The sequence below is a fragment of the Amorphotheca resinae genome, assembly GCF_003019875.1.
Source record: "Amorphotheca resinae ATCC 22711 unplaced genomic scaffold M430scaffold_2, whole genome shotgun sequence".
NCBI lineage: Eukaryota > Fungi > Ascomycota > Leotiomycetes > Helotiales > Amorphothecaceae > Amorphotheca > Amorphotheca resinae.
The window spans coordinates 250,303-274,646 of record NW_020194472.1 but is presented as its reverse complement, the minus strand read 5'-3'; the positions used below and the strand labels follow the sequence as shown (position 1 = coordinate 274,646).

The window sequence follows — 24,344 nt, the reverse complement described above, 5'->3', positions numbered from 1 at the left end:
TATGCATATATCCGCAACTCGCTGTCTATCTTCCCCTGAGCGCGAAGCCCCTGAAGGGCTGAAATTGAATCGGCGCTGCAATTGTGGCTTTAGGGAAGGGATATGCATGCGCACTGAATATCCATTACCGCATTGACATATATTGGCGACTCGCGTGGCACGTGACGTAAGAGGATCGGCGCATCCATCGTCATGAAACTCCACATTCCTCCCACCCCATCGTTTCATATTAATAAAGGTAGATCCATGTCTTCACATCTTCGAGGTCTTCTTGATGGAACGGTTTTCCACCTTTTCATCTTCCAGCGTTCACGTCTTCCTTCGCAGTTCGTTTGCAATTCGTCGTGTTTTCACCCGACTTCTATGTAGTTATATCTTGTTTCTGGTACTTTGAATTGTTCGCCCGTTAGGCTCTCGTTCAATGATTTTATAATGTCACTTCCTCATCGACCCTCGCGCTATGTTGCTATTACTGCCTTCCTGCTCTTCTTTATCTACCTTGGTGGACCCAGAGCTGTGTATGAACGCTTGGGTAGTTCAGATCCAACTCCAGGGAAAATAGGCATGGACCGACTAGTGAAGAGCAGTTTCGATTGGGGGAAGCTGAAGCCCCGTTATCCCATTTCATCCATGACTCCCATCCCAACGGGCAGGCCCCGTTCGCAGCCCCGGTTACAATATCGTTATCCTCCGGAAACTGGTATTGCCTATCGTGATCGACTTGATTCGCGTCGAGATGAAGTGCGGAAGGTATTCAAGAAGAATTGGAAGAGTTATAAAAGATATGCATGGATGAGAGATGAACTGACGCCAATTTCTGGTTCTGGGAAAGATACGTTCGGTGGTTGGGCAGCAACTTTGATTGATTCTTTGGACACCCTGTGGATTATGGACCTCAAGGAAGATTTTAACGAGGCTGTGGAAGCTGTGGCGACTATTGACTGGGCGAATACAACGTCCACAGCATGCAATATCTTCGAGACGACCATCCGTCATCTTGGGGGTCTTTTGGCAGCATATGACCTCAGCAATGAGAAAGTCCTACTTGTCAAAGCTGTTGAGCTTGGTGACATGCTGTACGCTGGATTTGATACGCCTAATCGCATGCCTGGCTTTTGGCTGGACTTTGAAAAGGCCAAAAATGGAGAACTGATTGCGGACACTCATCAACCTTCGGCATCACCTTGCTCACTCTCTCTGGAATTTACGCGTCTATCTCAACTCACAGGAGATCCCAAGTACTATGACGCAATTACAAGGATAACAGGCTTGCTTGCTGAACATCAGAATTCGACAAAGCTCCCAGGAATGTGGCCTACATTCTTCAACATGCGTGATGGGGACTTCGCCGAAGGGAACATGTTTACCGTTGGTGGCTTAGCGGATTCTTTGTACGAGTACTTGCCCAAGATGCATGCCATGCTTGGTAGCCTGGAACCTGTATATGAGAAGATGGCCAAAGAAGCGTTGGCAACAATAAAGGAACACCTCTTGTTCCGTCCTATGCTTCCAGACAAGGAGAATATTTTATTTTCTGGTAGCGTACATGTTGGAAAGGATGAAGGGGTAGTCTTGGAAGCTGAAGGCCAGCACCTGAGCTGTTTTGTTGGTGGCATGTTTGCGCTGAGTGGTCGACTATTCGAACTTGAAGAATATATCGATATCGGGTATAGGTTGACAAAGGGCTGCGTGTTCGCATACGATTCTTTTCCAACTGGTATCATGCCCGAGATCTTCAACATGTTCCCCTGTGAGAGGCTCGACGGCTGTGATTGGGATGAAGAGAAATGGAAGAACGAAGGAGACCATCGGCTTCGAAAAGGCTTTAAAGGCGCTCCGGTCCCGTCTTACATCCTCCGGCCGGAAGCCATCGAAAGTGTCTTCCTCCTACACCGCATTACGGGGCACAGAGACTTTCAGGACACGGCCTGGAGAATGTTCCAATCGATCCAGAAAGCGACAGAAACCGAATTTGGCAATGCCGGGATCGAGGACGTCACTGTCAGAGGTCCGCCGAAAAAGAAAGATTCTATGGAGGTGAGTCTGAAGAACCTTCACGACATGGCTCAAAGTACTAATCTGGAACTCTGCTATAGAGTTTCTGGCTATCCGAAACGCTCAAATACTTTTATTTGACTTTTTCTCCGCCGGAACTTATCAGCTTAGATGAGTACGTACTCAATACCGAGGCACATCCCTTGAAGCGAATGAAACAGAGCCCGCCTGTCAAACCAGGTTCAAATTCGAAGCAGAGTGAAACTGCAGAGCCCACTGCTGCTGCAACGACGGTGGCGGCCTAGTGTTGTAGTTTTTTGTACCTTATTAAGGGAGGGATTTATGGAAATATCGAGGATGTGACCTATCAGACACTCAGTTGCAGGCACAAATGGCGGCCTGATGGAGTTTCAACAGGCAAAGGGAAACGAGGGCAAAGGGGAACGAGGGCGAAGAGAAGGAAATACCCTCATAGACTCCTTGGTGGTGTCTTCGACCAAAACCACCTTCTCCACGAGCGACAACCCCGATCGCTCCAATGTACATTATAGATTCTGGACAGAAGAGGACAGACCGACACACAGATATACGAGCAGACTCAGTGCCCGGATTCTGGTACGGACGCAATCTGTGGATGATTAGATGAGCGCTGTTCAGCGCAGAATGGACAGTGTTTGACTTTCCGAAGTGACAATGTTAAATCATCAAGATGTCACACGGAATTAACCTCCCCACATACAGAGTCTTGATTTTCCTTTCAATGTCGCACATAGGCTTGAAACTTTTCCATAGCCATGACATATCAAGACAGAGCTAGGAACTCAACAGGCCTTAACTGCCTGTATCAAATTCACCTATCCACTATCCTTCCCTCCAATACCCCATATCTAAAAGTCTCTCATCAATTCCTGAACCAGATTATTCTCCTCACAGTTATCACGATACTGTGGCCTCTTTTCTTCATCTTCTTCAACGCCAGTCCTCTTCATCACTTTTATAATCAGTTGTTGGCTCTTGTACCTTCCTGCACATTGAACAATGTCACGGTGTCTTTTCTCAGTCCTTAAGATTGATTCCTCTTCACAAAAGCACCATTGCATCGCGATATACGAATGGCTATTGGAAGTTGAGAGCTTAGGGCCGAGATGCTTTCTTTGAGATCAAGGGGTACTTGGCTACCAGTCCCTGGATTCAGGGGTCAGTAGTCTCGCACCTGGGTTGACGCTCAGACGTTGCTTAAAAGTTGAACGCCTAGTAGCGAGAATCCCGGCGATGAGGAACAATTTCACACTTTACAGGATGCGTGAGGTAACGTACAACTGGTTTCGAGGTAAGGGGATGTATCCATTTTAGTGACAGTATCAAAACTACATCAATACAAAGGCATAGATCCTTCCGTCGAACGCAACGCCTCCTCAAAGATGGCTAAACCCATTGCCAATTCCTCGTCTGTGATAGTCAACGGAGGTGCAATACGAATGCACCCTGAAAACGTAGTTCTCGCCGATATCGAGGCTGACAGGCCTAAGGACATCATCTTCGCGCTCAGTTTCTTTCCGAATTCGATCGCTGGTGCTTTGGTCTCCCTATTGCTTACGATCTCGACCCCAGCCATGAGGCCTCTTCCTCTTACATCCCCAATACAGCCATATCGTTCCATCAAATGGTGAAGTCCGGCTTGAAGTTTCTCGCCCATGGCTTTTGACCTTGCAACCAAGTTATCGCGAAGTACAATTTCAAGAACCTTGAGCCCGACCGAGGCGGGAAGAGGGTCATTGGCATGAGTAGTATAGAACATGAAGTTCCTCTCTTCTGCCACCTTTGCAATCTCGTTGCTCGTTACGACGGCGCTCAAGGGAAGCCCATTTCCTAACGTCTTGCTCAGAGTCAGGATATCAGGTACGACGCCTTCATAGTTGATGGCGAAGAGATCACCGCAACGACCAAGACCAGTCTGCGCTTCATCAACGATCAGAAGCATATTGCGCTTACGACAGTGTTCTTTCATAGCTGCCATGTATCCTTTGGGAAGGGTGATAATACCACCAGACGAAAGGATTGGCTCCATGATAACGGCAGCCAAAGATCCAATGGATGCTTTATCGACTAGAGACCAGCCATAGTCGAGCTCGGTCTTCCAGTCGTAAGAGCCATCTTTGTGACGGAAGATGGAGCGATAGGAATCCGGTGAGGGAAGCATGAGCATTCCCGGCATCTAGTTCATTCAATCAGCAAGACGTGAACTAGACGAAACTGGCAGAGCAAGTAACTTACAGAAGGCCCATATCCCTTTCGGCCAGCATGGTATTGCGCACCGTTGGCGCCGCTGGTCACTCCGTGCCAACTAGCACCAAGTCCCACAATCTCGAAGTTGCCGGTGTACAACTTCGCAAGTCTGATCGCACACTCGTTACTCTCTCCTCCTGTGCTGAGGAAGACTGCCTTGTCAAGTCCATCAGGCAAGACGCTCGTGAGCTTCTCGGCTAACTTGATAACTGGAGGCGAAAGCATGCCACTGTATAAGTGATCCAGTGAAGCTGCGTGTTCCGCCAGGGTCTGCACTATCTCGGGATGACCGTGTCCAACCAGACAGGACATTTGGCCTGATGTCCAGTCTATGATTTTCTTTCCGGACGCGGTGTATAGATAGATACCGGATGTTTTGACAATGACATCCGGCATGAAGCTGCTGCCGAAGACGAGGAGGTTCTTTTGTGCCGATTCGTAGAGGCTATCGTTGTCTGCCTCGGACTCCATTTTGAGATCTGAGCGAATATCAAGACGGGACCTGATGAGAGTGAAGCTGAAGAAAGCGGAAGGACGAGCTGTTCAAATTCAACACACACAAGGCTGATATTGTGAACAAGCATGAATGTAAGAGATGCTATCTTGGCCATTTTATATGTCTGAAGGAATGTCACCAACTTCTTCTGATCTAAGGAACTCCTGAGGCAAGATCCACTTGGAATACAATGCTCGCTGTCATATCCCTCGTATGTCCTGTTGGTTCCACGGGCATTTCATTGATGTGGTTTAAAGGCAACGGAGATGAATGTCTGAAGGCAATGAATAAACATGCCACCAATCACATTTCTGGCTTCGCTATTGAATGCCACTTTGGAGGTTGGACAAGCAAAAGTGGGCTTGGTTAACTTCTTGTAATCCCTGTTTCCTATGCAGATGGAAGCCACAACCCGCCATCGGCGAACGCTAACGCTGTTGCTAATACATCTTTCCGTTATCGATACGGTATATCCGCTATATCTATCGTAAAGTGAAGTACATCCCTGGAAGGTCGCATACACACTTCTATACTCGTCAAGAACCTGATACTACAACATCCTTTCAGAATTGTTTGCTCAACGACTACATCAGTTACAGCACTAGTAATTTGCAATTCTTGTCTAAATGCCAATAATCCTTGATGGAGACGATCCCCGCTGCAAGAGCGCAGGCTCCTCCACAAAAGCGTAAGAATCGGCGTCGGAAGACTTTCAGCGTATGTAAAGATGACAGTTACCTCTGCCAAAGGCTTATATCTCAGCGATTGATATACTCTGGATAGAGCTCTAATTATCAGTGCCGATAGGGATGTTGGGACTGTCGTTTTCGCAAAGTAAAGGTGAGTAAGTCATGTCCTCGAGAGCAGGGATTCACGCATTGATATCGTGTCAAGTGCGACGAGGCTATTCCTGAATGCACTCCATGTCGCACCAGAGGCTTTTCATGCAGTGGCTACCAGCCTGTTCTAGTATGGGTTACTCCAAATCACAAGGGATATGAGCCGGGAAGGCGACGGGTTCTCAAATCTCGTGGGCGTCCTCGATCACACCGAGATTTTTGACTCTTTACTGAAATGATAGACGCAGATTTAACTTGGAGCGGCCACCAAATTTATGATTCCTCGAGTATTGATGATCTTATCTCTCAGTGCGATACCTTAAACTCCAGTGACGGGGATCATGACAAGTCAGCAGGCCCGTTTACCGTCTTTTCTTCTACTGTAAATATGGTGTCCCCTCCGCGAGGACCGCCATCAGAGATGGGCCAAATATTAGATGATCTGCAGGATGATCATCTGAGAGACAGTGCTGCGTTTTTATTTCATCACTACACCAGTTTTATTGCCCTCAACATGATGCCTTTCAAAGACCGGCGAAATCCATGGCAATCTTTCTACCCGCTCATGGCTCGGTGCGGAAGTTCACGAGGCCACAAGTCTTTGCTTCATGCCATGCTCGCTCAGGCAGCCGGCAACCTCGCTCATCTAGGATGCAAGAAAGAATACATGTCAACTTTGACTGTCAAGTATTATGCCCTAGCCATTGAGAATCTACGAAAGGGACTCGAAGATCAGCAAGAAGACTTCAGTGTTGTGCTAGCTAGTGTCCTAACACTTATCATGGCCGAGGAAAGTCTCTTCTTTCTTCAAAATACCAAAATAATGACTGACCTTTACAGATCTACAACGGAAAGTCCAATTCCTGGAGATTACACCTTAATGGGGGGTGGGACTTCATCTGTTCCCAGCAAGCTAACACACCATGGCACAGCTCCGAAGCCGCATGGCTGACATCTCAGAGTCTCTGCTTATTGAAAATCCGGTGCGATACAATGCAGACGCATATCAACCATCCAGCAGACTCCACGATTCCCGCTTTGGACCCTACACACCATCTGATATCTTCGGTAGCTTCCCGAGCCGATTTCGGGTTCACGGCTGGCGCCAGCCCAGCTCTGATGTCCTGCATCATCGAGACCACCCAACTCTCCTCCTTGATCTCACAGCGTGGAGGGCTCAGTACACATCAAACAGCCATAAGCCAACTTTATCAACGACTTCAAGCCTGTTCTTACCCCAAGGATTCGCCAGGTCAATACTTAGTCCGGCTGCACCACCGCATCTTCCAACTCGGCGCCATCGTCTATTTTCACCGCTCTATCTGGGATTCAAGACCTAATGCCCTGATACCGTATATTGAGGAGCTCCTGCAGGCAGTGAAGGAATATCAGCAACTTGGAGGAGGATATGTTACGCTCTGGCCGGTCTTCATCACTGCGGTGGAGGTATATCTGCCACAACATAAGCTCCTGGTTCGAGAATGGCTTAATGAGTGTGAGACGATGGGGGCAGCTAGTAGGAAGGATATTCGAGAATTGATCGAGGCGGTTTGGAGAAAGAGGTTGGAGATTAGACAACATATGGGTGGAGAGATGGAGCAGGGAGAGATTGTCGTGGAATGGAGAGGGGTGATGTGGGAGAAGCAGTTGGATATTTTGCTTGTGTAGTAATACACTATGTTATCCTTTTTCTATATTTTATTTATATAAATACCAGCCGATAAACCCCATACACTCCACGCTCATTTTTGGTGATGGGTGGATAGAACAAAAAGAAAGAAGGAGATCATAGCTTGATGTTATGTGTATCTAATCAAACACTCGAGACTGTGAATGAAACTTGAATAACGCCAAAGAAACAACTATTCTTATCCCCAGAGACTTGTCTAATTTAAAGAGCAGATCAGATAAAGGATAACTCAATAATAGATAGATACTCCTTGACAGGATCGTGATGAAATGGAAAAAGTTGAGTCTCCAAGACATTCTTTGCCCCCCTGATTAACTCTTCATTCCTTCATGTCGCAGCCACAAATCTCAAGAGACAAAGTTTCTCAGGTAAATTATCTTGGCATGGAAACCATTGGTCTCGGTTCTCTGGTAAGTTATCTTGGCATGGAAACCATTCGTCTTGGAAACTGAAGAGGAATGAATATAGAGAAGCAGTTGGTTACTTTCTAGGAAAAGAAGTAAGAACAGAAAGCTAGAGAAATTCGGCACTTATGAAATGAGGTCCCTGTATTACTGACACTATATATAGTACGCAATTAGAACATTGGGGAGATCCAAGCTTGTAAGGTAATGCGGAGAGAAAGTGGGTCATGCCTAAAGGGGAGTCTCCCGAAAGCTTGAAAAAGAACAAATCCCTGCTCATATCATCATTCATGTCGCATCTGATGAGCAGAGAGCCAGGGGCTATTACTAAACTGGTGATCGTAGCGCCTCCTCTAAATGCAGGGGGAAATGGCGGGGAAATGGCGGGGAAACGGGGGGGTTGTGTGGATACAATATACCTTTCTTGGCTCTTTCTTGGCTGGTTTGGCGGTCAGGACTTCCTGTTGTTGGAAGGTATCCAATTCTGCTTGAGAAACATGCCGGCGTGGTCCTGGATGTAAAGTGATTGGATGGGAAGGGGATCCAGTACTTGTTTGTTCCGAATTCAGATGTGCCAGAGGGTACGTCATCGGATGATTATCTTATCAACCGGCGAGACGTGAACCAGATGCCGGCCACGTGATGCACCCGCCGCGACCGGTGTCTCTAAGCGCGCCTTCGGGCCTCGGCCTAAGGATGCAGCAAGCGCGAGGACCGATCTCGCCAGCGTTCGCTTAGTCTCGCCAACGCCTCGCCAATCCCCGCCAACGCCCGCCAAGTTCCAACTCGCCACGCGCGTCACATTTTGCAGACGCCGCGACCGCATTCCGCTGACCGGCCCGGGATCTTTTCAGGTCACGGGGTTCCCTCGAAGCCATCCGTGGTCGAGGAAAAAAACGCTGGAACGCTTAGCGCTGGCCTGGAAATCATACGCGGCTCAGCTTGTAGCAGACGAGCGGGAGACGTTCCAGTGAAAATTTGAAGTGGAAAAGCCTTTCCCCTTTTTTCTCTTTTTTCTCTTAGAGAAGAAATGCTCCCCCGATCCAATAGGGGCGCGGCGCTTCTCTCCATGAGCTAGCTATGAATCATACGCGGTGGCCATGGAGCATCGCATACAAAGGCGCAACCCCCCCCTTCAACTCCAAGACAGTACACGAACCCAGCTAATGCGAGTGCACCTTGGGGGATAATTGCCTATTGTCTCTCTTGTCTTCTTCTTGTTGTTTTTTATTATCTTCCCAACCCCCCCCGTGCAGTATCGATTATTCATTGATTTCTGCTTCTCCTCTTTCCCCGCAATTGTCGCTGTTTCCTTGACTAAAGGCGACGAGTGCTTGACTAAAAGTTTCTCTTCTCCGCCACCAACGACTGGCCTCTCGCGCGCCAGCATCCTCATCGCGTGCTCCGCCCTGATTATTCTTGCATTGTTCTGCGAGCCGTGACGGAAGCTTTGCCATTATTCCTAGCATCTCGCACAATCTTTCTGCCCTCTCTGGCCTCTCTGGCCTCTCTGGCCTCTAGCCCTCATCTGAACAATCAAATCATGGCCGCCCGTGGTGCCCATCCCTTCGTGCTGCCGTCGCGGCCACGCATGTCTGCGCTGTGCGCCGCCTGCGACTCTCCCCTTCCCCTTCCCGGTGACCCAGAAACAAATCCCGTGGGCAAGACTATAAGATCTCCAGCCGTCCCCGACCGCGTGGAGCGCACCAGCTTCTCCAGTATCAAGGAGAACATCACCGGCGTCCCCCAGTCGTTTACCGATTCCAAGACGTCCTCGTACCTGCGCAGGGACTTTGCATTGCTCGGGTCGGAAGACGCGGTCGACAGCGGAGACTGCCTCTCTTCAGGTTGCTCGACTCCCGTTGAGAAGGAGCAGAGCCCGGAAATGCTGAATCCGCAGAGCGCGCTTCACGGGCTGGTCTGTCCCTGTGACAGCTTTCGGGGCTGGAAGAGTATCAGTATCGGGGGCAAGGTTGCGAGTAAGAGTTTTGGAGACTTGAGACGGCTGGCCCGCGGCTGGGATTGGGAGGCGAAGGATGACAGGTCGGAGAAGATGATTGTGGGCGAGGATGGGATCAAGGAGGTGAGGAAGGAAGATGGCAAGATTATGCCTGGCCAGAGTCCGCTGGAGAGGTTGCCGATGGAGCTGCTTGGTGAGTTCTTTCTACGCTCTCTAAACGTTCTTCTGAAAGATGGATTGAGCGGTTCTAGTCGTCCTCAATCAGAACCGCCGCTCCTGTTCACGAGAATAGATGTAGGTCACATGACATGGGCCTCTCAGTCAGACCTCTCGCTCTGAGATATTGCATTCAACATCTTCTAACGTTCCCAGGCGCAATAATTGATCAGCTCGTAACTGATATCCCGCCTAATGGCTTCACCGCCCGCAACATCGACCTGATGTCGCTTCTCCTCACCTCCCGTTCGCTGCACTCGGCCACCCTCTCCACCCTGTACGCGCAAATCACTATTCCCCACTCCCGCATCTTCCGCAAATTCCTCTCCCACATCAGCGTCTACCCCTCGCTGGGCACCATTGTGAGACGGCTGGATTTCTCCCACTTCAATCCGACCGGCGCCGGCATGTCCAGGAGAGAGCGGATGGAGACCCGGAATCTAATCCCGGAAACGCTCAAGCAGTGCCTGGAACTAGTGCCAAACCTCAGGGAGTTTCTGGCTCAGGAACATATCGACGACGAGATCGATGTGAATGTCCTGGAATCCCTGTTCGGGGAACTGCCGAAATTGAAGGCGGTCGATTTCTGCGCTTGCTCGAGCACCAAGTTCAAGGAGGCCTGGGTCGAGCTCCTCGATTCCTCGGCCACGAAGTTACCGGCAGAGTTGTCGGTCCAGAGGCTAGGGTTCCACGAATGCACCATCTTGCCCTGCCAAACCTTCACTACCCTCCTCCCGCGCCTACCACGGCTCACCCACCTAGATGTCGCGCACACGCGCATCACTGATGCAGCCCTTCACAGCATCCCCAAGAGCGCGCGTCTAACCCACCTCAACCTCTCCAAATGCACTCACCTGACCGGCCCCTCCGTGGTCTCCTTCCTGGCCACCCACCCCGCCGCCCGCAGCCTCGTCTACCTTAATCTCGGCATGGACGCCAAATCGCACGAACTCTTCAGCGAAGACGACATCTCTGCCCTTCTCCCCGTCCTCCCGCCGACCTTGCGCTCTCTGAACCTCAAGGGCTCCAAGATGCTCCCTACCCACATCCCGCTCCTCTTGCCGCTAACCAAACATCTCGAGGAGCTCTCTCTCGGCCGCAATCTGGAACTAAGCTCCATCACGCGCCTTTTCGTTCCCGACCCCCCCTCCTCCTCATCCTCATCGGACCCCTCATCCGATGACGACGACCATACTCCCTGGACAAACCCCCAACTCCGCTACCTCGACGTCTCCGACCTCTCCCTCCCCCAACTCGACCTCAGCACCCTCTTCAGCACCACCTGCCCCCTTCTCCGCCCCGCCAGCGCGCCCCTCGAAGTAATCGAAGTGTCCGGCGACGTCAGCAAAAAGCTCGAGAAGAGCCAGTCGGTCCTGCAGCGCGCCGGATGGTGCCTGAAAGAAGCCGGGCGCCGCTGGTGGATGGTGCGGGACCCTGGCGTGCGCCGCTCCGTCGACGCCGGTGTCAACGCGCGCGTGAACGCCGTGGGCGCGCCCGGGCTGGGGAATGGCGAGCACGAGCTCGAGAAGCTGGAGAAGCTGGACACGGGAGCGAGGGAGTGGAAATGGGGCGCGAATTATTGGGGCATGAGGAAGATTCCGGTCGCGAGGGCCGAGGTCGGGGGCATGTATGGTCATTATATGTTTAAGCGCTGAGCGACCCGCTCACCCATGGGTTGGTTCTAGGACGAATGTTCAAAGGAAGAAGAGGTGGAAAGGAAAGGAAAGGAAAGGTACGACTAAACATTTCCTTATCCAAATTTGGCGTTTTCAAAGGTCGCTCTCCGTCATCTCATATTTAGCATGCGGGTTTAGGATTATGTTAGCTGGCGACCTCTTATCTCTGTTGCGATTTTGTTTATGTTTATGTTTATTTGTCTCTTTGCATTGGGAGCTTGTAAAGCAATGAATGGAAGCCAGGATGCGGAAAAAAGTGAGCGCTTAGCGAGTATGCATGTATGTATCTATTCATTCTAGCCAGCGAGAAACAAACCGAGCAGTATAGTAGTTATGATATTCCTCTCTAATTCTATACTTAACCTATCTATCTTAACATACTCCATCTACTCCACCACCAAACTCCATATCCGCCAAAAACGCAAAAGTCAAAAGCCCAAAATCAAACCACCACTCACCACTCACGAGCTGCGCTTCCCATACGGTTCGAACGGGAACGCAACCGCGACTGCTGCCATGGCCACATACAGCGCGGCGCAGATATAGATAGGTACGCTGGTACTCGTGTTCGCGACGGTCGCGATGACAGCGCTTAGAATGCCCATGATGCGGTTACACGCGACGGCGATACCGTTCCCGGTTGCGCGATGAGCCGAGGGGAGAACCTCGGGGGTGTAGGCGTACAGGGTTCCGTAATAGATGTTCAGAGCGAAACCGATGGCGCATGAGAAGCCGATGTTTTGCGGCTCGGTGCGCACTTGGGTGTAGGCGAAGAAGAAGGCCACTGGGGAGGGAAGGTGGGGGTTAGCTGGGGTGAGAGAGGGGGCAGGGGGCAGGGGAAAGGAAAAGGAAAAGGAACAGGAAAAGGGGGAGATACTGGTTATGAGGGCGCCGATCACCATGGTGTATTTTCGACCGAGAAGTCGCCAGTTAGCCATGTAGCCGGCGAGCATCGGACCCTGGGGTTTGGTTAGTTGGCTTTGAAGAGGGAGAGGGAAGGAAGACGAACAAAAATGCCGGAGATGTTTACGAGGGCATAGTTGCGCCAGGTGTCGTAGGTTGAGACGTTGAAGTTCGCGCCGCGGCTTGCGAGGTAAGAGTCGAGGAAGACGTAGAAGAGGGGATATGCAAGGCCCTGCATTTCGTGAAATTAGAATCAAGAATCGAGACCTGGTCAGAAGTACCCACGATCAATGTCCACGACAGCCAGATCAGGACGGTTGAGAGACCGGTGGTCCGCGTAGCGAACAGACCCCGGAAATGGATCGTCAGCTCAGAGATAGAGAACTTGGTCTTCCCGTGAGCGGACTGCACGACTCCGCACGCATCTAGCATTTCCACGGTGATGGAACAGGGACGGTTATATTTCGCCGCCATGGCATGGAAATCCTGCACCAGTTGCGTATCTTTGCCTTCTCCCAGGAGGTACTTGGGCGTTTCCTTCAGACGGATGATGGTGATTCGGGCAACACTCATTACAAACACCAAAGCGCCGCTTGTATACATCACGTATCGCCACCCCATATTGCTATGGTAGGTGCAGACTGAAGTTCGTACGCCGTTTGAATCAAATGGGTCTGGGCAGTTCCATTTTGCAGGTGCTATTTGGAGGATCAGAAAATAGGCCATGAAACCGAAAGAGCTGCTTACACAAGAACCCCCAGGCAATGAAACCTGCGATTGCCTGTCCAAGTCCCCACCAGGCAGCAAGAAACGCTGGAGAGAGTTAGCGGTCATCCTGAGGCGGCTAAAAATCACTCTAATCGTCTTGAAATGAACTGGCAAAACATACTGACGACCCATTGCTTGTTTGATGGCAGATATTCCAAGAATACTGTGGTATCAAGAATGAGATTTCCACCACCCCCAAATCCCAGCAAGGCGATGAAAACCCCAAGAGAGGCCCAGTTTGGTGCTGCGCCAGCTACAGTCGTAAATATAGAGCAGATGAAGAGGGATACGTTGAAAGCAAATCTTCTTCCAATCACATCTGCACTCAATCCCCAGAACAAGGCTCCGACGAACATGCCAACGTAGACCGCAATCGTCAGGCCACGGGTAAATGAGGGGTTGAATTCATAGCCTGCTTGCGTTGAAATAATTGACTGTAGGAGAAGAAGTAATGAGTCAACGGCGTATCTGTATGGTTGAGAGGTCAGTATTAGAATCAATGATCACGGAGGAGATATTACCCAAATCCGTTCAATACAAAAAGCTTCCAGTGATATGGAGTGAACCCAATTTCATCGATAGCCTGGCCCGACCCATGATTAGCTGGAGCTCGAAGGCCGCGAGGGGTTCGACGTAAGAGTGGCGCTTGTGGGAATGTTCTCTCACGTTGTTCACGATATGCATTTTAGCACTAAGTGCGGGGTCAGCGTCTTGCAATGCTAGAAGATCAACCCCTTTGCCGATCGAGGGCTCATCAATGGAGACATCTCGTTCCGTAGCAACATTCTTGCTGTCATTAGGATAATCATTGTTCTCCTTGCTCGGAGTGAGCGGGGGGTTTGACTGAGCAGACATCGAAATTGGGGAACAGGCTGCAGAATTTAAGCGCAGAGAAACTCAAGGCCCTCAATTCCTCCGGTGACTGAAGGAGAGTAAAAACCTGGGGGAGATGAGAGAGGGGCTGAGCTCTTTATCATTGAGTTCAAAATTACTGTAGCAGCGTTTGTCCGACAACACTTGTGGCGGGGCCTTGAGCTACGATAGCGGAACATGACTAGATTGTCGCTATCCCCAGCAGCGACGACAATGATAGGTCAGAGCTGGCCGTCTTGTCGGATCTATAAGCTTAAAGGGGTGGTTTTTGGAGATCCCACAGATTCCAGGACAAGGGTTAGAACGGCCTGGGAAATTTTAGATGGTGGGAGGTTGAGGGAGGACCATCGGGACCCCGCTCCTCCAATACAAAATACGGAGTAGTGACGGGTCTAAGAGACTAGGCTGGAGAGGGGCAATTGCAGGTCCATGTCCTGACATGACAGGCTTGACAGCTCTCCGAAAGAGGGATTTATATTGCCGCGAAGATAACAGAAACCTTATCAAGGTGCCAAAGTCTCTGGTTGCAGCGACACGCGACAGCTCGATTATGCCGTGAACCCCAAATCTGATAGGGCAATGGGTATCGTGATTGACCATGTGCAGAGGGACCCTTGGACCTTGGAGCACTAATACTTCGTCGAAGTCTGAAGCAAGCCGACGACAACAACTTGGGGATAGATATGCCAGCTTTGGCCCGCAACCCACAACACGTGGAGCAATGATTGGCTGGAGAAGATAAGCAAGCACCTAAAGACGCCTGACACCTCGAGGGGCTCTTTAGGTGCCTCATGGCTCATATCGACTCCCCTATCTTGCGAAGATAACAAAAGAGCTGCCGCTTCTGAAACTCCTCTGTTGAAAGCATCCGGAGAAGCGCTTTGATACGTGACCAGCTGGAGATATGGAGCTGTCAAGCTGCGATGAGGCTATCAAATAATTGCACTGTTATATGAGCGAGGCAACAAGGTTTGAGCACCACGTTCAGCTCTGCCTCACTTCCCTTACGTAATAATCCCCCGAAAATCCAACCTCACCTCTTCCCGCCGCCTGCTCGACTTCACGACCACATTTGTTCATCACTGCAGACATTGGATATCCAAGTATTCTCCACTCCACTCCTAATGTCGCGGAGCCACGAAGGGCTCAATCGATACCCGCCGCGCGACCTCCATCGAATGGCCACGTGTGCCTGAACCTCTGCGGCCTCTGCGGCCTCTGCCTCGGCCTTGCAGACCATGTTGCCGCGATGAACACCCGCCTTCTATACCGCATCCTTTACGAGATCTTCTTCACCATTCTAAACATCGTCCTACTTGGCCTCTTGATTATCACACCTGCCGATGCCATCAGACAAGCGCTCGACAACAATCAGCTTTACAATGTATTTGTTATTGCGGGGGCCTACTTCGTCACCGTTGTCCTCGCGATCCTTATATATGCATCAAGACTGTGGACGAGTAATACAGTGCTGAAAGCGATACCGAAGACATACATTCCTGTGGAGAAGGGCGATGTGGGCGAGAATGTCAGGAAGATGATCGCTGGCGGTCTCAATAGAAGCGCTGCCATCGCATGGGATTCTCGACCTCGTGTCGACTCACCATTGACGACCGTGATATCGGAGCCAGAAACAAAAGACCCTATTGCTAGAGCTTCCGAGCCCAAGAAAGAGGGTAAGAGGCATGGAATACTTCATAAACACCGGCCTCAAGCAGAGAAAGATGAGCAGACAGTAGAGATACCTCCTCACAGACCTGTCTGGGGGGAGATAGAGCACAATGGCTGGTCGTCACCTTTATCGCCAGATTTTCCAAACTTGGAATACATCAGTGTCATTCTCGAACTTCCACATCTTATTGAAGCAAGAGCTGTGTCTCTAGCACCTTCAGATCCAGAATCTACGTCCGATCCCCCATTGCCAGATATTCGAGCAGTAGATGTCCTACAAAGACCTCTTTCAATGGGCCTCCGCGACTACGTAGGACACCTTATTAGTGTTGAGGTCATTACATCGCCCTCCACAGCCACCGATTTCCTGGCTGCATATGAATACGCACGCTTCTCAGGTCAACCCCTTAATGAAGCCCAGTTTCGGGACCTCATGAGACTCTTTACCGAGTTGCTCCATAGCATGCAACCGCTTAACCCAGCTCTACTCGCAGATCTCGACATTTATCAAGAAAGCGACATCGACGATGACAATTCCTCGAGCACCACCCCACGCAGTCGGTCCACGGTCTCTATTTATAGCTCTAGTACTCGTAGTGGTAGCGAAGGTACTATTCGCACAGCTCTTTCTCGACCAGTCGGCAGAAGCCGCACTTCGACAACGAGGACATTCTCCGAATTCAGCGCAGCTCCCGCGACTCCCAGCAGCAGGAAGAGGGTCAACCTCAGGTCAGCGAGTGGCAATAGCTTTGCGCAGAGCAGTAAACATTATGCTGGCAGTGGCGCTTCGAGCGAGAGTCTGCAGTCCTCGAGTCAGGGGAGCGTGATTAGGTTAAATCCATCGCACGAAGAGGGGGAATTGCCCTATATTCTCACAATACCGCGAGCGCCGTAACTGTTTCATCCGCTGCAAGCGTTGGTGTTTTTGGATTGCGATTAGCGATGGAGTTCAGGGAAAGGGAGCAACTTGGGTATGCATTTTGTTTTGCTAGTATAATGTCCAATGATACTCTTCGCCTGCTCCTCTTTTCATTTCATTTCTTGTTCAGGTGCGGAGTCTACTTCCTCTCAAACGCCTGATCACTATATTTGTCACTAGACAGTATCTTTAAGGGCAAAACATCAATCACACAGGGAAGAAGGAATTCCTTTGGGATCGGGTTCATTTCAATAATTCCAATGAGCATTGTCCCGAAGTCGGGTTTTATCCGGTTCAGCATTATACTACATCGCGTAGTCTGAGCACCAGGCGCAACAAATTGTAGCTCGTATAACGACAGAGATGGCACCCACAAACGACAAAATTTATTGGAGTGCGACTCCATCCAGAGCAGCGACCATTTCCGCCGTTCTGCAATCACGATAGACCAATTCGCTTATCACGACACCCTGCAATTGATAGATCAGCAACGCATATTTATCCCTTAAATCTTAACTGCAAGAGGTCTCCGGTTCGATCCCGCACTATGCGCTTCTATCCCCTCTACGTGGGGTATTAAATTCCCTTTTTTTTTCTTTTTTTTGTATCAATCGTTTTGGGACATATATTTTCTAACTAGGAATGAATTAGCAACATAAACGGCCTGATAGTTCAGTGGTAGAATTCTTGCTTTGGGACTCCGCATCTCGATTGTAAGAGGTCTCCGGTTCGATCCCGGATTAGGCCCTCATGTCCTTTGCGATGTGCCTTTTTTTTTCCTCACTTTTTTTTGCCGCTCTTTTATTGAGCTGTGCTTCGGATGTCGTGGTAATCGTGGGTCTTTTAAGTTGATTTGCCACTCTCCGAGAGACGCGACATTTGCGGCGCTACAGGCGATTCTTCGACGACCACGTTGTCATGCAAGGAAACGATGGGGTGAATGGGGTTTGGAGCTCTTATTGGATTATATGTGTAGCGTACTGAGCTCTGGTCTTCATCCAAGTCCCTGCATTGTCTTAATATCAATAGGGCGGCTTAGCGAGCCGATGAGGATGAAGCCTCGTCAGAAGACTTTCAATCAATCACGAACATTTTACTGTTCACATCTCTCTATCGCGGATATTCTCATACTTGATACAGTTCGAATGTAGACTATGTTTATAATCTTGTTGCAGAGCTTACACCGATGCTCCTCGACGTGGAGCTCGTGAAGCTTCATGAAGCGTGGATCACTGCAATGACATGGGAGCTTTTCCTTGCTTGCTTGTCGACAAAATTGATAAACTCCACTTATGATTGCCGGAGTTAGAAGCCCTTTGACGGCTCATTTGGCTAGGAGAGTTCCACTCGGCGAGGGCAAGTGCCAAGTGGGATGTCTGCGAAGGTAGTCAAGTGGCCGATCCATCAAGCAAGATAACATTATGCCATTGCTCCCAGATCTTCACTTATGCGCGTGTTCCTCTGTTGGCTCTATACATTTACAAAACAGAGTTTGTTTTGACTCTTTACTGCCTTTCGTTTCATGTCATTTTTAGACTCTTACAATCTGGGGGTTTTTGTGCTGTTATTAGTCGATCAAATTGAGTCGCTCGGGTAGATAGTTATTGCAAGGCCTAAAGTTAATTTTTTTTCCAGGCCTAAGCATACATAACACATTGCAGCGTTCTGCCTTGTTTACTTTGTCTTCTTGACCTCCTATCCGTATATAGTTATACAGCCCGTACAGTAATACCGTTTCCTGCCTTTTCTGGTGTATATCACCAGCCTCAATCTATAGCAATGACCTGCTATGCTCTTTCTTCGAGAGTTGTAGCGCCAAAATAATGAGCAATTGCTGTCTGATCCAAGGGAGGAAGGAACACAGGGGAATCCTCGGAACCGATTGTGATGTAAACTTGTGAATTAAAGTCGCCTTTTTAGAAGGCACGATACTAAAGCAGAATTTTGTGCTTTCCGTGATTCTTGAGCAGGTTCCAGTGACAACGACAACAACGCAGTGACAGCAGAACAAAAGCGATATCAGAGAATACAAGATAACAAACAGTTCGCCATGGATATGGACCAGGATTCGTTTCGGATGTTTCCTCCTGGCTTTTTTGACGTAGTGGTTATAATAGGGATGTATCTCATCGTGGTTTTCTCGAGCTTTTCAGTTGGTGACAATGATTCTTTTCTTTCGAGGAATTGGCAAGACTTTATCCCATCCCTCACTCTTGTCGGGGCAAACATTCTGCTCTTCTACCACTACGGTGATCTTTTTGTCCAAGGACAAGTTAGTTCTACAATTGTCCTTTTGACCAACGGAATCCTTACTCAATTGGCGGTTTGGGTTTATCAACTTTGGATAAGCCCTCGACTAGGCGACCCTGAATATCTTCGTGCCGGGCTTGGAGTTTCGACCTTCCTTGACAGATGGGGACTTCTCACTACCTGTGTGCAGATTCGAAACTTTGGGTGGACAGAAGGCAATATCGCGTCTTTTGTGGTTGGTCTTCTGTCTGTCCTCTTGGCTGCAACTTTCGTTTTGCGGGAGAAGATTAGAGGGAGAGCGCTGTGGAGAAGGTAAAGGGCGGTAGACAAGTGGGAGGGTGAGGGATAAGTGATGACTCGCTCGTCGTCTAGGAGGTTTCTGATCAGCTCCTTCAGGATCAGTAGGGCTTATTCCGAAGAACTGTTGAGTGTCTGTGATGGACCTCCTAGGCACGAGTAGCCCAAGACGAGTTTGGCCTTCGCGGGGCCTTGGGCGTCAGTATTCGAGGGAACTTCCTACCAGAATGTTCAACAATTCATAACAACCTCGAAGAAGCTAACAAACTCAACGAGTCGACAATCTCGATTCGAAAAAATCAACACCAGAATTATCGTATATCATCACAGATCACCTTATGCCATGTCAAACACGACTGATAGGGGATATAATACTAAGGCTTGAGTTATGGAGTGTAAGTCTACCTAGCTTTGACCATCTTAAAAACACGAGCTAACCCCTAGAAGGAAGCCTGGAAGACCCAGGACACAATCGCATGTCGCGTAGCTGGAGCACAACTGCCCTTGGAACGTTCTTGGACGCAGAGCATCGGACGGCTAACCATACAATCCATCAACTATGCCGGAGATGGAGGAAATTGGGAAAGTGTGTGAAGGACATCTGATAAAGCAAAACACCACTTGCTATGATTATTAGGCAGAAGTCCCCAAGGTCTTCTCCTCTTTTCTGAGAACGCTCTCGAGTCTCCACTATCGTGGTTGACCAAATGGTCATCCAGGAGAACAGGCTTCCAGCCGTAGCCAAAATACTATTTAGGCCCTCCGAAGACACGGGATAGCTTCATCCCTTCTAATCCCAGCTCTGTCGGACACGATTTCGGCTGTCAATGCGCAATTAGCAAGTAAATCCTCCAAAACGACAAAGAACAAGCAAACCATCAGCATTGTGTCAAATGAAACGAACTTGTTCTTAGAGATACGGCAGCGGCTATTATCTTGCATCTTCTCCACTTGTTTACAAGGTTAAGCTTGTATCTTTGCATCTCTGAGCAATTTTGGCCCCGTTGAAAATTAACATTCACTCCGTTTGGCACTCTCGGTTTCTTAGCAACACAGGCATCTCAAACTGCCACAGATACATACCTACACGGACGATCCCCTACGAAGGATTAGCATTGACTTTCTGCGATAGATGTCTTTCTCACACATGTACCTGTGGCGCCATTAGTATGAATTTTTAGCTAACAGGATACACGATGTAGAAGATACCATTGAGGCTACATCACCATTGGTCCATTGTCCAGTTCCAGCTGTACGCAGAGCTGTAGCATAGTTGTCTACAGTTGTAATCAAGACGAACGAAGGTTTTTAAACTACTATCCTCATGACGGCAAAGCCCTTCCCCTGGAAATGGGTTGTTCCACGGCCATCGTCACCATTTGACAATAGACGCGTGGAGGGGATTGGCACGACATGGCACTGTACACATAGTCGTTACCGTCTGCCAGTTACGCTGTTTCCTTTCGTGAAGGAGGTAGAGAGTCATTCAATGATTTCTGATTCAGGATTAGCTGGGAACGGTCTCAAGCCACTCGAGCAGGATTCCGGAACGAGGCAAATCTACGGTGACGGCAATCAAGTGATACAATGTGCATCACGAAGGAGATGAATACAAGGAGTAGGACTAGGAATTAGGACGGAGGAGAGAATTGAATGGATTCATGGGACAGGAGGGAAGCGGAGGAGAAGGAGGACGCGGGGTTGGGGTTTGATGGTCCAGCGGCTAGCCAAGAGTACTGGGTACTAGGTATGAGATGTTATTTGTGAAGGAAACTTGATTATTGAAGGGGAAAGGGCTTCACAAAGTTCTTAAGAAAGGTAGACTACCTGACTCTGAATTTCTGCGCTTGGTGTCATTCAGATTCCCTATAAGCGTGATGTACAAGTGACTACTAGCGAGTCCAGAGGAATTAATTGAGAACCGCACAGTTATTTTCAAACCCTCTTGCTTTCAATCAGCAGCGGACAGCTCTCAAAAGCGGAGCTATTATTACCTCCATTCTCTGCTTAGCCAATGCATCTGAGTCCGATTCTTCTTTCAGGATAGCTTCAATCCACCACTCTAGTTGCTCCCGTATATCCTCCCCTTTCTCCACATCAATACTCTCGCATTCCTTTCTTACTTTTTCCACCGCGCCACCCATTTCCACGGACCGACCCAGCCGCCTTCCAATCAGAAAAGAAGCAAGAAGCCATAGGAATATGCTACTCCACATTATAGATTGAGCCAAGGCTGGAAGAATGTCGGCGGAGGCCAGTCGAAGGACTACAAATGTATACACAATCCAGATCGTTAATCGATAACGGGCTTCTCTTGAAGAAAAGGGTGGTGGTATTCCCTGGCGTGAACCCGCCAAGTACGCGGCAAATACCTCCTTCTCGCACTGTATGTACTTATCCTCGGATTCAAGTGAACTGAAACATCTGAAAACGGGACCATTTCCTTTGACCCATGTCTTAATAGTCGAGTTCAAAGTGTCGAGCCATGCTTGTCGGGACCCCAACTCCTCCAGCTTGATAGAATCGTACTTAGAACTGTACAATATGCCGGAATGTACCATGATGCAAGCAATGGTGTTAATAATTAACATCCTGAGGTATTGATCCCCATCAAGTACGACTTCTGTGAGCGTCTTGTAGAGGAAGAAAGACAGACTGCCGATGGGTAATATCCGAATAATAATAAAGCCAACGATGTTCGGAATTTTCGATGCCCTATCTTCAGACTTGAGAATGCAAGAAGTATCCTGATTTGCGCGCATGATTGCGTTTGTAGGGTTCTAATGAACTGGCAACGAGACTTTGGGAGGGTTGTAAGAAAGTTAAGGAGGGAAATTTGGCGATTACATCCCCGTATTAAATAAGATTGGTGGTATTAGGTTATTAGCTTGGACGTGAAGCTGACATCATGTAGGACCTTCAACCTTGAAACGTGGATTTCGGGACCGGATCTGCCTGACTGCTAGTACCGTTCAGTAGTGGCATTGCGGAATATGCGGGTATTAAATACTACCTCGTTGTATGTTTAGCCTGTTTCTGCGTATGTAGGCAGGTGATGATACTGTCGAGTTTCTGGTGATTCTTATGGTGAGCAGCATCAAGAGTGGTAATAACGGTAAGGAGAAATGGTAACTCTGTCATGTAGAAGGAAGCGCTAAAAACAATGGAGGAGAAGACCAGAGAGGTGTAGACCCAAGAGCTGCTTACTTCTAGAGCAGCCAAACAGCTAGTCCTAATCAGTTAAGAACTTCGTCACTAAAAAAAGAAATGGAAAAAAGAGAAAAAAGGAGAATAATTTCAAAAAAGACAACTAAATCCTGTCTCTTAGATATATATCATAATAAAACGTTGAGTTAAAACATGGTGGATATAGTACCAAGATTTCTATTCTTGCTTCTATAACTTTTTGACGACGTAAGGAGAATATAAATCTTTGCATTTCTAGAACGCAACGCCCTCAACACGAAAAACATCACAGAGATGAATATGGATTTGTTTTCATGGTGAATAATTGACCTCGTGCCCTACAAACTCTACTAATAGAAGACTATTTGATCTTGGTATTTCTGTGACAGGAAGTTAGGAACTTAGGAAAATTGAAAGTGGCATAGACAAGAGCTTGTTGAAGGATGATTATGGAAGATTCTGTACGGTAATTCATTATATAAAATCTATCGGATATGGATATATTAAGTGGTAATTCTTATCTCGAATAAGGCATAATCATATAGCCAGCTTCTCCTGCTCAACTGTTTGTGTTCAAGAGAAAAAGGGGTTAACAGGACATAGTAGGAAGAGCTCTCGCAAACATCAAGAAAGCTAATAGAAAAATACAAGATAAGAGAAATTTTTATAACAAGGGAGTGCAAAATCATTGTAGTATCATTGTGGAATCAATCACTAGGCATGGTATCTACCAGAGCTATTCACCGCCATCTCAACTCCTGGAATGAACCGTAAATAATACAAAACAAAGTACAAACTCCTACCATCCAAGTTCAGAGAAAAAGCAGATGCAAAAGTTGGACAAAAACATCCGCCCTATAGCCCCAACATTCACTATGCCCCCAACTCAGTCATGCCTCCCCTAATATTCGCCTGCCTTTCAAGAGCATCCCAATTGCAACCATCTATCTCCGCTTGTAGCCAAAGGACATTGGCGCGGGTGAAGTAGGTATGGGGCTTATAAGCAGCTCTCGTGCTCGAAATTGTTGTTGCAGATTTGGTCTTCACCCCGTGCTTCTTTGGTGATGATTTTTTCCCCGACCTAGACTTGTTGCCTTTAGCCCCTGAGCCCTGTTTGCTCCCTGACGCGTCTCCCTTCTCCCTATGCGTTGGATCATTCCCATCCTTGTCTTTATCCTTGTCATCGTCTTTATCTTTATCTTTGTCGTCTTTTTTTCTGTCCCTAAACGACACTGATTAGCCTAGATAAACTTGATTGAACTAGATGTGATCAACTTTATCCTTAACCCTTTTTGACATGCTGGGCAAGGCTTTCCCTTCATCATTGCGATCTTGTGGAGGATACAAAAATGCATATGTCTCTCGCAATGATGGACACCGAACTCTGTCCACCTGCAATTTCCAGCGCGAATCATCGACTTTCCCTTGCCGACTGGGCCATTCCTCCCGGGACAATGGTGATCCTTGGCCGGCATTGAGACTAAGGTACAGTGACTTTCTAGTAGTAGAATAGACAAATCCCATACGAACTAAGTATAACGAGGTTAATAAATGCTATCAAAAGGCCACCGGGCAGAGGACTGGTAAAGATCGTAGAGGAGGATGATGATTTTCATCTGTGTTGCTCATGCCTTGACAGGTGTAAACAGTAAACTTGACTCAAAAGTGGCGTAACAGAGTCAACAACTTATATTCTAGAGCAAATATGACCTACCTTTTGTTTTCAAAGATCAAGTGTCTGAATGCGGGAGGGTCTCGAATTTGGTAAATGAACAAAGATGCGCTTTGTTCTGAAACGTATTTCGATTGAATACTATGACATTAGCGGAAGAAAGATGTACGCACGAAGAATGACCCGTGCCGCTTTGAGCACAATAATTCATTGTATCAGACGCGAGAATGTGATTGACTGAGG

At 48.5% G+C, this 24,344-nt stretch overlaps 9 protein-coding genes across 9 annotated transcripts; 5 read left to right on the top strand and 4 right to left on the bottom strand.

Annotated features, from left to right (window-relative positions):
* Nucleotides 1-432: 432 nt before the first annotated feature.
* On the top strand, nt 433-2,300 carry M430DRAFT_94776 (glycoside hydrolase family 47 protein; the record flags this gene model as incomplete). The annotated part of the gene is made up of 2 exons (XM_024869863.1): nt 433-2,037; nt 2,097-2,300. The coding sequence occupies 2 exons, from the start codon at nt 433-435 to the stop codon at nt 2,298-2,300; spliced, it is 1,809 nt and encodes a 602-aa protein (XP_024723626.1).
* Nucleotides 2,301-3,367: 1,067 nt separating this feature from the next.
* Nucleotides 3,368-4,752, bottom strand: M430DRAFT_96181 (hypothetical protein; the record flags this gene model as incomplete). The annotated part of the gene is made up of 2 exons (XM_024869931.1): nt 3,368-4,210; nt 4,270-4,752. The coding sequence occupies 2 exons, from the start codon at nt 4,750-4,752 to the stop codon at nt 3,368-3,370; spliced, it is 1,326 nt and encodes a 441-aa protein (XP_024723625.1).
* A 1,074-nt stretch (nt 4,753-5,826) lies between these two features.
* On the top strand, nt 5,827-7,355 carry M430DRAFT_197624 (hypothetical protein). Its single transcript, XM_024864141.1, has 2 exons — nt 5,827-6,400; nt 6,457-7,355. Exons 1-2 carry the CDS (start codon nt 5,852-5,854, stop codon nt 7,282-7,284), a joined length of 1,377 nt encoding a protein of 458 aa, XP_024723624.1. The 5' UTR covers nt 5,827-5,851; the 3' UTR covers nt 7,285-7,355.
* Nucleotides 7,356-7,635: 280 nt separating this feature from the next.
* Nucleotides 7,636-8,684, top strand: M430DRAFT_24885 (hypothetical protein; the record flags this gene model as incomplete). Its single annotated transcript, XM_024865153.1, has 3 exons — nt 7,636-7,716; nt 7,877-7,914; nt 8,339-8,684. 3 exons carry the CDS (start codon nt 7,636-7,638, stop codon nt 8,682-8,684), a joined length of 465 nt encoding a protein of 154 aa, XP_024723623.1.
* A 266-nt stretch (nt 8,685-8,950) lies between these two features.
* On the top strand, nt 8,951-11,915 carry M430DRAFT_63665 (hypothetical protein). Its single transcript, XM_024869072.1, has 2 exons — nt 8,951-9,863; nt 10,043-11,915. The coding sequence occupies exons 1-2, from the start codon at nt 9,254-9,256 to the stop codon at nt 11,539-11,541; spliced, it is 2,109 nt and encodes a 702-aa protein (XP_024723622.1). The 5' UTR covers nt 8,951-9,253; the 3' UTR covers nt 11,542-11,915.
* M430DRAFT_114392 (hypothetical protein) lies at nt 11,881-13,962 on the bottom strand. Its single transcript, XM_024861553.1, has 8 exons — nt 13,900-13,962; nt 13,755-13,816; nt 13,355-13,701; nt 13,213-13,278; nt 12,751-13,163; nt 12,572-12,697; nt 12,440-12,521; nt 11,881-12,346 (listed from the first exon to the last, which is right to left on the bottom strand). The coding sequence occupies exons 1-8, from the start codon at nt 13,915-13,917 to the stop codon at nt 12,024-12,026; spliced, it is 1,437 nt and encodes a 478-aa protein (XP_024723621.1). The 5' UTR covers nt 13,918-13,962; the 3' UTR covers nt 11,881-12,023.
* A 1,393-nt stretch (nt 13,963-15,355) lies between these two features.
* On the top strand, nt 15,356-16,672 carry M430DRAFT_47554 (hypothetical protein; the record flags this gene model as incomplete). Its single annotated transcript, XM_024867939.1, has 1 exon — nt 15,356-16,672. The coding sequence occupies one exon, from the start codon at nt 15,356-15,358 to the stop codon at nt 16,670-16,672; it is 1,317 nt and encodes a 438-aa protein (XP_024723620.1).
* Nucleotides 16,673-21,025: 4,353 nt separating this feature from the next.
* Nucleotides 21,026-22,005, bottom strand: M430DRAFT_272445 (hypothetical protein; the record flags this gene model as incomplete). The annotated part of the gene is made up of 1 exon (XM_024865557.1): nt 21,026-22,005. One exon carries the CDS (start codon nt 22,003-22,005, stop codon nt 21,199-21,201), a length of 807 nt encoding a protein of 268 aa, XP_024723619.1. The 3' UTR covers nt 21,026-21,198.
* Nucleotides 22,006-23,165: 1,160 nt separating this feature from the next.
* Nucleotides 23,166-23,950, bottom strand: M430DRAFT_197521 (hypothetical protein). The gene is made up of 2 exons (XM_024864138.1): nt 23,705-23,950; nt 23,166-23,651 (listed from the first exon to the last, which is right to left on the bottom strand). Exons 1-2 carry the CDS (start codon nt 23,902-23,904, stop codon nt 23,303-23,305), a joined length of 549 nt encoding a protein of 182 aa, XP_024723618.1. The 5' UTR covers nt 23,905-23,950; the 3' UTR covers nt 23,166-23,302.
* Nucleotides 23,951-24,344: the final 394 nt, after the last annotated feature.

Excerpts from the sequence above, each read along its gene's own strand:
- M430DRAFT_197521 (XM_024864138.1), bottom strand. The coding sequence starts at position 23,904 with ATGCCGGCCAAGGATCACCATTGTCCCGGGAGGAATGGCCCAGTCGGC. Across the intron at positions 23,652-23,704 it reads CAAAAAGGGTTAAGGATAAA|GGACAGAAAAAAAGACGACA; the intron begins GTTGATCACATC and ends AGTGTCGTTTAG.
- M430DRAFT_197624 (XM_024864141.1), top strand. The coding sequence starts at position 5,852 with ATGATAGACGCAGATTTAACTTGGAGCGGCCACCAAATTTATGATTCC. Across the intron at positions 6,401-6,456 it reads GTGTCCTAACACTTATCATG|ATCTACAACGGAAAGTCCAA; the intron begins GCCGAGGAAAGT and ends TGACCTTTACAG.
- M430DRAFT_63665 (XM_024869072.1), top strand. The coding sequence starts at position 9,254 with ATGGCCGCCCGTGGTGCCCATCCCTTCGTGCTGCCGTCGCGGCCACGC. Across the intron at positions 9,864-10,042 it reads GTTGCCGATGGAGCTGCTTG|GCGCAATAATTGATCAGCTC; the intron begins GTGAGTTCTTTC and ends TAACGTTCCCAG.
- M430DRAFT_114392 (XM_024861553.1), bottom strand. Across the intron at positions 12,698-12,750 it reads GGCTGTCGTGGACATTGATC|GGCCTTGCATATCCCCTCTT; the intron begins GTGGGTACTTCT and ends CACGAAATGCAG. Across the intron at positions 12,347-12,439 it reads GATCGGCGCCCTCATAACCA|TGGCCTTCTTCTTCGCCTAC; the intron begins GTATCTCCCCCT and ends TTCCCTCCCCAG.